The sequence below is a fragment of the Brachycentrus maculatus genome, unplaced genomic scaffold (assembly GCF_059751285.1).
Source record: "Brachycentrus maculatus isolate JH-2025_06_01 unplaced genomic scaffold, ASM5975128v1 h1tg000064l, whole genome shotgun sequence".
NCBI classification, from domain to species: Eukaryota; Metazoa; Arthropoda; class Insecta; order Trichoptera; family Brachycentridae; genus Brachycentrus; species Brachycentrus maculatus.
Genome location: NW_028280818.1, coordinates 361,381 through 373,885, shown reverse-complemented (window position 1 = coordinate 373,885; position 12,505 = coordinate 361,381). Strand labels below are relative to the sequence as shown.

Genomic DNA, 12,505 nt, shown 5'->3' with positions numbered 1-12,505 from the left:
AGTTGTTATTGACAATCTTTGAGTATTATTTGCAGTGCCCTATGCACCAGATGGTGCATAGGGCACTGCATAATATAAACGCAGTATTATCTTGATCATTAACACATGAAGAAAAGGTGATCATCTGCTTCAGGTACTAGTCCAGGGTAATAAAGAATAAATATTAGAATTAAAAAATCACTTACTTATATTTATTTGAAGGAAAACCAAGAATCAAGTATTTGAAATACTTGGACATGGTCGCGTTAAGAGTCAGAACAATCGGCGGGTATGTATGAGGAGATGCATGAATAAGTAAGAGGTGAAGATTGTTAACAAAGGCAGATCAGTTTGGCATTCTAATCTCTCCGCCTACCCCTGTGGCGAAGCGGCGTGATGGTTAATTAACGAGAGTGATGGCAGTATCGTAATTTCAACTGGAAGAGAGTAGAATGCAGGAGTGGGCTAATATATTTTCAGTATAGATTCTTCATTACCCAGTCAAATATCAACAGGATTTGTGAACACGGGCACTAAAATTTTATCAAATTCGCAAGAAACATTTTATGGACGAAACACAATTAGCGGGTGAATCACGGCTCAGAGATTTACAAGCTTATCTCCTATAGGATGTCCTATTTAGAAACATATTAAAGAACTTATCAATCGCGAGAATAGAATAGCCAGATTGTCATCAATCAGTTGATAACAATTAGCCTTCGATGTTATCTAATCATAGACAATTGTATGATGATTTGGGTGACAATCATCGTTTCAAAGATGCATACTTCAAATTTCACCATAATTTATTTTTTAATCTTCAGAGCCAACCATGTTTTATCATATTTATGAATTAATTTTAAATCAAACACAGATTTTTTGAGTCTACTAAGTTGTATTTTATTAACAAAAACACATAAAAAATTATATTGTGACAATTGTTTCGCCTTGTTAGGGCATTATCAAACGAATGACATTCGTTTGATAATGCCCTAACAAGGCGAAACAATTGTCACAATATAATTTTTTATGTGTTTTTGTTAATAAAATACAACTTAGTAGACTCAAAAAATCTGTGTTTGATTTAAAATTAATACATAAATTAAAATGGAGTTCTACAAATTAAACGCCAAATCAATAAATTTTATCATATTAACTAAAGTATTCAGTAAACAATACCACTTATTTAATTTCATTCCATTCGGGCATTCCCGTGCCCAAGGAAACATTGTTGGCACGCGTTAGACACGGCTGTTCATATGGACATTCAATAATGGGCAGATTGGTGAACGATACACAAGTGATCACTTCAGCCAGCCAAATGCCAGGTCGTAAACCCTGGGATGCTCAGACTCCTATCTTGTTTTGTATAAAAATGATAGATATACTATCTCAAGTTGAGACACCTAAATAACACTTAACACATTGTATGCGGGAAACGCTTAACCCTTTCCAGTCCACCAAAATTTTAAAAAAAAATCTAGGTGTACAGTTACATTCCAATTGGAAAAAAATATTTTGTCCTCTGCTCCACATACTGTTGTAATAGATACGAGTGACAAAAATGTAAGCCTGGAATTTAAATAATAATACTAATGATGAAAAAAATTTTGAATAACATCCGACATGGGACCTAAGAGGAAAAAATCTATGTCGAATGAGATTCGACATTGGACCAGTAAGGGTTAAAAGGGTCATTTACATATTGTTGGTAGAGAGCGGGAGACGCTTATAAGCGTTCTATTTGCTTACTTTTGGTAGAACGTAATGGTTATTTAATTAGTTGTGCGGCTTACAATTTGGCCAGATTATTTTATTCATAACATCTATCCAAATACACATTGCAAATCTTTGAACAAGTATTTAGACACACACTTAAAATGTTATAAATACATATCGCTCACTCCTTTCAAGAACGTCATAAATCAAAAATCGACAATTTTCAGTTTTGCATGTTTTCTGAATGCTCAGAAAATGTACTATATCCCAGCAAAAGCGGCATATTTTTAACTTAATATTTACCCGCTACAGGGCCGAAAGTGTTGTTTTTGCATTTTGAAGAAAATGTATTTTTTTTTTTTCAATATATGTATTTTTCAAATGGAGAAAAAACCTTCAGGTTTAACCTAAAAAGATCTGTTGCACAGTAAAAAGTTCAATAAGTGTCTTGATATTTATTTTTAATACATTTTATTATATTCTTAAACTTTAAAAACGATCTCCTGAAAAATCAAGTTTTTTGATTTATGACGTTCTTGAAAGGAGTGAGCGATATATATACATGTTTATATAAATTTTAAATAACTGACTACGCGTCTCAACCCTAGAGTTAGATAACATTCTTAGAAATGGTCCGTCAGTCATATCATATATTCAAGTATAATACAAATGTCTGTATAATACAAATGACATTCCCGATATGTACACAATCAGCTCATTGTGTCGGCACATAGGATGGCTTCACAGAAAATATTTCAGATAACAAATTTATCAGACGCTCAAATCTATAGCATCGAAAAACGTATGGCCTGACCTTATACATTTTTAAATTTTGTTAAAATTGTGTTTTGTTTTTCCCTAAATCCAGGTAACATTTAACGTAAATGATTCTTAAAATATCGTTTTCGCGTTGAAAGAATAAGTTTTTCTTCGAAATAATTCTATGGTTTTGAAAAGAAAAGAGTTATTGAAAGGTAAGGAGTTTAAAAATATATATAAAAATATTTTTCCATTTATATTATCAAAAAAATATATATATCAAATTAACATTTTATTTTATTGAGCGTGAGAACACGACCAGCCCTAAACGTATTCTGCTTGAGACAAGCTTGAGATCTAAGCCTAAACCTTCCTCACCCGAGGTACAGTAAAACCTTGATATAACGGATTAATTGGGGGGAGTGGGAGTCCATTAAAGCTGAAAGTCCATTACATGAAAACAGGTTTAAAATAAATAAAATGAGTGTTTTTGCCTAGAATTTTCCGTCATGAATTACATGAAATTATAGTAACTTCAAACATAAAGAGTAAATCCACTCACGAGTAGGCATAGGCTATGAAACTTAAAAAGTTGAAGCCTGAGTAGGGTCATGATAAGCGGTGTTGCATAAGCCGTACTGTACCCGTAGCCGTACCGTTAGGTAATTAAAAAAAAATAATAATAAAATAATATTTATTTTACCCCACCGTGGGAATCGAACCCGGGACCTCCAGTACGGTAGCCAAGCGTATAAGTTTTACAAGTGTAAGTGTAAGACACGTGTATAAAGTGATCATTTATACCAGCCTATGAGAGATCGTAAACTCTATCAATACCCAGCATCCATATTTTTTTATTCATCTATTTTGATGTCAAAATGAAAAATATAATACATCGCAGAATAACAATTTTTTCAACTTTATGATAATAGATAAAGCCGAGGGTTTTATAAATAAAACCTGTCATCGGTTGAAGAAAACTATTGCACAGAGTGCATCGACAGACACTGCAGATAAACTATGAGGCATCGGGTGTCATTCACACAACTTATCTGTTATTAGTAATTAAAGGATGACATCTCGGTAGACAAACGATAAGTGGACTTCAAAACAATAATTATGTAATTAGTAAACGGGCAAATTACTGGCATCCCTGTCCAGTTATTGGCACCATTGATTTCTACTTTAAACAAATTTTTTATCTTTCTTTTTTTGTGTGTACAAGAACTTTTTTTGTTGACATCTCATCAAAGATGAAGAAGAATATGGTAGTCTGGGCATTTACGGGGCTGTTGCGTACACGTTCAACTGCGAAACTAGCGTCGCAGGTTCGATTCCCGCCAAGTGCAAAATAAATTCACGAAATATTTTCAATTGATCTGGGTGTCTGTGATGCATTTTTCACATTTTCCTTCCCTATCATTACTATCCTACCTGCAGACAAGCCTCTAAAAGAAGAGACTTTGCAGGTTTACCTAAAAAAAAAACTTGGCATTTCTTGAATTCATTTTGCAATTGGCGAATTAGTGACGCCAACTCCGCAGTCGAGCATCTGCCCGACTACCCTTGCCTAAATTAGCGGTCACGTTAACGCCGCATTATTCCGATGCTGTGTCTAATGCACCACTCGGATACAAAAAGAATAACATATATTAACATTTTTTGCCACAGTATATATATATTTTTTAAATCCATCCCTTGATCTTCATTCCCCTTCAATCTGCGTGGTGAATTTCCCGGAATCATTATTTTAAAACATCGACCAGTCACGTCCATCAAAACATAAAGTTGACTTGTGAATTATCTAATCACAGAAATAATACAACAATACGGAATTACACTGTCATATAGCCATTGTAATTAATTTACAGACAATGTAATCCAGTGGGGAATGGTGATGAGTCATTTGTATCAAATTGATGACTAAATCCTTTCTCGAGGTTTCAGGTTTAACCATGCAGCACCTCTATGTAGGACCATATATTACATTTTCTACATCTCAACATAGACGAAGAAAAATACAGACTACATTTTTAAACATCTCAACATATAGTGGTGCTAAAAAGCTAAATTGTTCGAAATCTTATAAACCTAAAAGGGTAATTCTATTCCCTGTCCTTTCCTTTTCTTCTTTTCCTATCACTGCCATCTCCTTTTCTCTTTATCCCATCCTTGTCTCTTCTTATATATAGACTTTTCTTATGCATAGGTGTGAAGAACTGTAATTAGTACTCATATTTTTTTTTTTTTGTATTCTGATTTATCATATATTGTAACTGTTGTCTTTCCTTTCAATAAAATAAAATAAAATAAATATTGCTATCCACCTTGAAGTCTGTACTTTCTCAGCATTTCTTCTCCATGTTATAATGGATAAATGTAAACGTTGTATTTCACTCTCTCTCGCTGCTCGCTGATGTTGTGTGAAGGAGACGTGTATTTACCAGTGCTTACTATTTGTTATTTTATTATTATTTTATGTTTAAGACTTTTTGTTTCTCTATTAGTGTATTCATTAGTGTATTTTTATATGAGATACTGTATATATGTATTATGTTAAAGGCTTTAGCCGTTCAATAAATAAATAAATAAATATGTAGATGAAGAAGAATTTGGAAGTCTGGGCATTTACGGGGCTTACGACCGTCATAGGCTGGTTTAAGTGGTCACTATACACGCGTGCAACATTCACCAATTCTACCCATGATTGACAACCAAACTACTTAAATTCTTGGAAGTTCTATATATTATATATGTGAATCAATTTAGAAACATTCTTCTTGAATCACTAGAACTTCACTAGAGACATCTATTGGTGAGATGAAAAGAAGCTTTTTATTGAGCAGAAATTCTTATATTAGTATGTAAGGTCAGAATCCTGGATTATAATCACATACATGAAAAACGCAAGAAAATATCATTTTCATTAATTTTTCGGAACCCCTTGATATATCCGTCCGCCTCCGTAGTGTAATGGACAGCACGCTCGGCTACCGTACTGGAGGTCCCGGGTTCGATTCTCAAGGGAGGGTCAAATAAAAATGAGTGATTTTATCACTGTAATATTTATTCAAGATTACCCTGGGCTGGTACCTGAAGCGGAGGGCTAATCACCTTTCCATCATGTGTTAACGATCAAGATAACACTGCGTTTATATATGATGCAGTGCCCTATGCACCATTGGGGTGCGGATAAGAGTTTGAAGACGAACAATAAGACAAACTTAACACTCTCCTTATCATTCATCGTTCACCTTATGTAATACCACTTAAAAATACTACTTCATGCAACTGTAGACTAAACCAGAAGTTGTTTTTTCAAGTGGTATTACGCAAAGTAAACAATGAACGATAAAATACCTCTCCTTCATTTGTTAATGATCACGATAACACTGTGTTTATATATATATGATACAGTGCCCTATGCACCATTGGGGCTGATCACCTTTCCTTCATGTGTTAACAATCAAGATAACACTGCGTTTATACATATATGATGCAGAGCCCTATGCACCATTGGGGTGCGGATACGGGTTTGAAGAAGAAGAAGAGAATCAACCGATAGTTGAGAGCGAGCGACTCACCGGCCCCGCAGTACTCCATGACCAGCCAGAGCTGGTCATCCTTGCCCGGCGGGCTCTTCTTGATGAAGGCGCCGTAGTAGGTGGCGATGTTGCGGTGGTTGGAGTACTTCTTCAGCACGTTGATCTCCAGCTTGATCTCCTCCTCCTCGTCCTCCGTCACGTCCATGACCTTGATGGCCGCCAGCTGCCCGGTCTTGGTGTGCCGGCCCTGCCAACCAATCAACTTCCCTTAATGCACTGTTTGCGGAAAACGCTAACCCTTTCCGGTAAATAAAAAAAAAATTAAAAAATCCACCAGGTCCACAACAGATTTACAGCTTTACAGGGTTAAACAATACATCCAAGTTTTTTTTTTAAATAAAACTACACTTGTGTTAAAAATTTATTTTTATTTTGAATGTATACAATCTTGTCTCTTATTATTACATTTTACGCTAAATACGAGTGAGAAAAAAATATGTTTGCTTGTATTTTAACACTTAACTGATGAAGAAAAAAATGTCGAATGACATTCGACAAAGGACCGGAAAGGGTTAAAAGCATCTTTTACATACCATCCTTTCTATATCTCATTTCGCTCACTCCTTTCAACAACGTCATATATCAAAAATCGTCAATTTTCAGTTGTGCATGTTTTTGGAATGCCCAGAAAATGTACTATTTCCCAGCAAAAGCGGCATATTTTTAACATAACATTTACCCGCTACAGGGCAAAAGTGTTGTTTTTGCATTTTGAAGAAAAGGAATTGTTATTATTATTTTTTTATATTTACTAAATATTTTTCAAATGGAGAAAAAACCTTCAGGTTTTACCTAAAAAGATCTGTTGCACAGTAAAAAGTTCAATAAGCGGTTTGATATTTATTTTTAATATATTTCATTATATTCTTAAACTTTAAAAACGATCTCCTGAAAAATCAAGTTTTTTGATTTATGACGTTGTCGAAAGAAGTGAGCGATATATGTAAATAAAAGTAGAATTTAATCCAATAACCTTGTTTAATTTAGGATATATTACCCAACAGTAGTAGCATTTACAAGTTTCGAGGATAAAGCTGTCTCTGCTTTGAAACTGACCCGACATAATTAAATTGTAATTAGATATAGTGCTTTTCATCAGAAAGTATTTCAGTTACATGGCAATAGTGAATATTTTTGTACATGTATAATAAAATAACTTCATAATTTTTTACAATTTTATTTTATTGGATATATATGTAAATAAAAGTAGAATTCAATCCAATAATCGTGTTTAATTTTGGATATATATTACCCAACAATTCAATATGGAATTCTATAAACTGTCTGCAGTTGCAATAAATACTACTACTACTACTACTACTGACAATCATGCCATTTCTCCATAGGGGTAGGCAGAGAGGATGGAATGTCACACTCTTCTATCCTGACATACACATCCATACATCTTGTCATAAAAAATAAACCTATCCACCATAATTATTTTATTGTAGTATACCTTTTTTAGTATATGTATATATCCATATATTGAGGTTAAAATGTTAATAAGGTTAGAATGTCCAATATGTATAATTCATAATGAATTAAAGTAGCCATTTATGTTCATAGATATTCTAGCTGGAATCAAAATAGGCACGCCATAATTTACAGTATAAAAAATGTATATTATATCAATAATGTTAGATTTAAGTTTTGTACTGACATTTCTTGGTGGAACTGCATTTTAAAGAATAAAATAAAATAAAATACTATTTACTTTTTTACACATAAATATATGTTGAAAAAACTATATAGTTGTTATTTTATTTCATATCAACAATATGTCAGATTTATATGAATAGGCCCTTTCTACATAATTATTTATTGATTTGGCGTTTAATTTGTAGAACTCCATTTTAATTTATGTATTAATTTTAAATCAAACACAGATTTTTTGAGTCTACTAAGTTGTATTTTATTAACAAAAACACATAAAAAATTATATTGTGACAATTGTTTCGCCTTGTTAGGGCATTATCAAACGAATGTGAAGATCAAATGGACTACGGTAATAAATACCTACATCCCCCATTAGCTACTGTTGTCTCCCATAAATTATTGCTGCACGTGTTAAAACTGTCACTTAGAATTGTATAGCTACATAAGGACCGTAGTCCATTTGATCTTCACATTCGTTTGATAATGCCCTAACAAGGCGAAACAATTGTCACAATATAATTTTTTATGTGTTTTTGTTAGTAAAATACAACTTAGTAGACTCAAAAAATCTGTGTTTGATTTAAAATTAATACATACCTTTCTACATATATATTATTATAATCTAATAAAGTTCCAATAAGACAAATAGTAAGAAAAAATATATAGTGCATTTCTAATAGATTAAATTTTGAAATTAAACTCTTGATTTCAACTGATTAATCATTTATTTATGCAAGTGAATTGAAAACAATTCATTGTAAATTAATTGTCAAAAATTCACTGTAATTAACAACAACAAAACTCAAGAACAAAGTTACAAAACAAATGATTACGCTCACAAGTCTATTTTGGAAATATTACAAATTCTACTGCTCATGTTACATTAAATCATCACAAGGGAGATTGACAAAAGGATAAAACAATGAAAATATAACTAGTTGGATAGGAGCCAAAGTCTTCCAGGAAAACAAATATGACAATAAAAGGAAAATTTTAATGTTTTTTATCAATTTTTTTCCTCTTGGAATGCATGATTGTACAGAAATAAATCGAGAAAATATTTATCTGTATGAATATTGTACGATAAATTCATATAACTGAGTTTGAATTCGGATTTTAAAAAGTTTTACAAATGTCAAAAATAAAATTGCTCAAATTAATATATCTTTCCTGAATTAAATCTTGTTTAAAGTAATTTAGCGTGTTCATTATAAAATGTAGACTTAATAAAAGCTTGGTTTAGGCACAAGAGACGAGGATTTTTCTCGCGTAAACAGAAAGTTTCGTCGGAGCGACGTGGGTCACGCAAAACAAACGATGAAAATTGTCTCCTCACCTTATAAACTTGACCGTAGGTTCCATTTCCGACGACTTCAATCAGCTCGAATATGCCCGCCGGGTCCTGGAAGGAATGTCAATTCATCATAATTAAGATACAGCCATGGTAAATTCACAAAATAGTTAATCTGATCTCGGAATTGGTCCGGTGAATCACACCCCAATCGCTAGCGGCAGGGTGGCAAAAAACGAGGAATTCCGCCTCCCGCAACTTCCTCGAGCGCACCCGGGGGAAAATATAAATAACCGAGGCCTATTTTTGCCTCGTTATCTCGTAAATCTATTTACCTTCAGCGCATTCAAATCAATTTCATCAAGTGAACAGTTCACAGACGGAGCAAGTTGATGCGCCATCTTGAGTGTATATTGTCACCCACGAAGACAAAGCACGAAAAACTCATTAAAGTCTCAAAACACGCACAATTCTTACACTACACTTATTTAGAAACGTTTCACTACTTCTAATACTTTAATCGTTACTTCATAATGTTGTAAAAAAGTCATTATTTACAAGAAAAACACTCAGAGCAGACAAAAACAGACGTAACATGGCTGACGCGCCCCGAATGGTCAATTTAGGTGTTTATAAAATCACAAATGTCACACTGCCGAGAACATGACGGAGCATATATGAACAGGGGGATCGGGTAACAACACGTTTGCGAGAGAAGTGGGATATAAAGTTTCTTTTAATTATTTTTGGATGCTTAGTTTTTAAATTGGTAACATTGTTTCTACAGCGGTCAATTTGACAGTTGACTTGTAGTCAGCACATTTTGCCATTTTACTACGAATAAAGTCACGTCAGAACAGCGCTTGCAAATTGTGCAAATTTATTTTGAAAATAATGATCCTCATTTTCAACGCAAAATTTTGCTCACCGATGAGGCACATTTTTGGTTGAATGGTTATGTCAATAAGCAGAATTGCTGAATTTGGAGTGGAGATAACCCAGAAGCTTTTGTCGAGACGCCCTTACATCCATAAAGTCATTGTTTGGAGTGCTTTATGGGCAGATGGAACCATTGGCCCATATGTTTTAAACGACGATGCCAGCCAGAATGTTACGATCAATGGAAAGCATTATAGAACCTTGATTACTGACTTCTTCGTACCTCAGTTTAATAGCATTGATGTGACAGAGCTGTGGTTTTAACAAGATAGTGCAATATGCCTCATGGCAGGTGCCACCATCAATTTATAGCGGGAAACATTTGGTGAGCGCATAATTTCACTGACCTCCACCATCGTGTGATCTCACACCATTAGATTACTTTCTTTGAAGGTATTTGAAGTCACTAGTCTATGCTGATAAACCAGAGACGTAGGACCATTTGGAAGTCAATATTCGCTTTGTTATTGCCAATATACGGCCCCAGTTGCTCGATAAAGTTGTTAAAAATTGAACTTCATGATTGTGCTTCATTCGAGCTAGCCGTGGCGCTCATATGCCCGAAATCATATTTTAACCATAATTGCATAAAATCATATATTAACAGAACGAGGACAGCCAAAAGACTTGACCTAATAAATCAAAACCGAATGATTTATCAAATATAATAGATGTATGGATGTAAAGGAAGCTAGGAGTGTATGTCAGGACAGAAGAGTGTGGTGTTCCATCATCTCTGCCTACCCCTGCTGAAACAGCATGATGGTAGTAGTAGTAATATAATGATCAACGTTTTCAATGAATTTTTTTTTTAAATATTTTAATCAAATGAACCATTTATGTTGAAATCGATAGCGGGATTTTTATGAAATTTGAAAAATTTTCGAACAACCCTATTATACTATCCAACCCCTGTCTCCCCATTGAAAAAAATATCTTAAGTACTTTTTTTACTACTAGAAATTTTTCTACATGTCAAATTTAAGCATAGACAAAATTTCATTGCGTAAGTTTGACATTTTGTGGTGGCAAACTTCCTCGTATCGAACCATATAAATAACAATTTATTAAAATCCGGTAATATTTTTTAACGATTACCATTTTTATAATAATGTCCGGCTTCAGAAGTAAGGTCGTGGCATTGTTCAAACAAGGATGGAACGAAATTCCCGAAGTTATGGGAGCTTCTGCAGTAGCCCTCTGCGGGCTGCCGATAGCCGCGATAGGATTTAGGAATTACTACGCCGACGATGGTGAAAACAGAAGATACAAAATTAAATACATCATCATGCGACCTGACGACCCGAGAGTGGCCCTTATTCGAAAGGATTGAACAGAATCACGAATCTTTAAACTCCCTTATAACATGTAAATAAAGTGTCTAGAAAATAAATGTCAGTTATATGAAAAAGCCTACTTATTTCATTGCTGCCCTTATTTATGTTTAGCTGTTCCTCCGTTGAATGAATTAAGTGGAGAGCTGTATTTTTTTTTGCGTCATAGCCAAGAAATCAGAATTAGAACTATGATGTTTGTGATAAGTGACAAATCTGTGGTATGCACCTGCGAATTTGTGGTCTTCTTCTTCTTTTTCTAGATCCTAAGGATCTGTTTGTGCCTCCGCTTGTAGCTCTTGGGATGTTGACTCCCAGCTGTCTTTCCACCTTTTTGGAGGTCTGCGTCCTTCAGGGATTACTTGAAGGGTGACACATGGAAGTCTGTCATCTGACATTCTGTTTACATGATCATTCCAGTATCACCTTCGTTGTCGTCCCCACCTCACGAAATCCTCCGTCTTACGCATGCTCCGGATGTTGGTATTTCTTTGTGATGTAATGTCACAAAATTGCATGTACAATTTTTTTCACAGCTGCTAAAGAATTGAAACTCCATGACGTCACTATGAGACTTACATTCCATATTCTTATGTGTAGTCTGTGATCCGTGTTCCGAGGATGTAATACCGGGAGCGGGAATGAAATTTATTTTACTGAATTGGTACCAAAACACGCATATGCTCCAATGCTGCATGTTGACAATTTAATAAAATGCCGTTTTTCAATAAACGTATTTTAGAAATAATTAGTCTTGATAAAGAAGCGGTTATTATAAAATATTTATAGTGATTTTACAACAAAGTTATATTTTAATTATAAAATGGAAAATCACAAAGTTAGTGCTTCAAATATAAATTAAAATCAATCTTAAATGTTTTGAGAAAATAATAAAAAGGCAAAAGTGATGAGAGAAAAATAAATTTATTATCTGTAAGGTATAACTCATTATGTAAACATTGATCTAAACAAAATTTTGAAGATTACCTCCGTCCTATGTATCCAATATAAGCCGTAGAATGCAATTTCACTGGAAGATATACCTATAACATTAGTTGTGACATTTACACTACATGATACAGTTATGACATCTGTGGTTTATTATTTAAAAAACTGATTTTCTAGAGAAACATAACTTTTTGTTACACAAACAGACACGTTTATGTATTAATTTTTAAATCAAACACAGATTTTTTGATTAAATAAAATACAACTTAGTAGAC

The 12,505-nt window shown here is 33.8% G+C and overlaps 2 protein-coding genes across 10 annotated transcripts in view; one reads left to right on the top strand and one right to left on the bottom strand.

The window, feature by feature from the left end:
* The window catches only part of msn (serine/threonine-protein kinase msn), a 47,860-nt gene extending 38,232 nt beyond the window's left edge, over positions 1-9,628 (bottom strand). For all 9 annotated transcript variants that reach the window (XM_088256596.1, XM_088256600.1, XM_088256602.1 and 6 more), the window contains exons 1-3: positions 9,345-9,628; positions 9,055-9,120; positions 6,042-6,249 (exon numbers count right to left, since the gene is read on the bottom strand). In XM_088256596.1, the coding sequence (XP_088112722.1) occupies positions 6,042-6,249; positions 9,055-9,120; positions 9,345-9,410 (340 nt within the window). In that variant the 5' untranslated portion in view covers positions 9,411-9,628. The remainder of the gene's footprint in view (positions 1-6,041; positions 6,250-9,054; positions 9,121-9,344) is intronic.
* Positions 9,629-10,955: 1,327 nt separating this feature from the next.
* On the top strand, positions 10,956-11,353 carry NdufA3 (NADH:ubiquinone oxidoreductase subunit A3). The gene has a single exon (XM_088256564.1). The coding sequence runs from the start codon at positions 11,060-11,062 to the stop codon at positions 11,279-11,281; it is 222 nt and encodes a 73-aa protein (XP_088112690.1). The 5' UTR covers positions 10,956-11,059; the 3' UTR covers positions 11,282-11,353.
* The last annotated feature ends 1,152 nt before the right edge of the window (positions 11,354-12,505 follow it).

Coding starts and splice junctions, on each gene's coding strand:
- NdufA3 (XM_088256564.1), top strand. CDS start 11,060: ATGTCCGGCTTCAGAAGTAAGGTCGTGGCATTGTTCAAACAAGGATGG.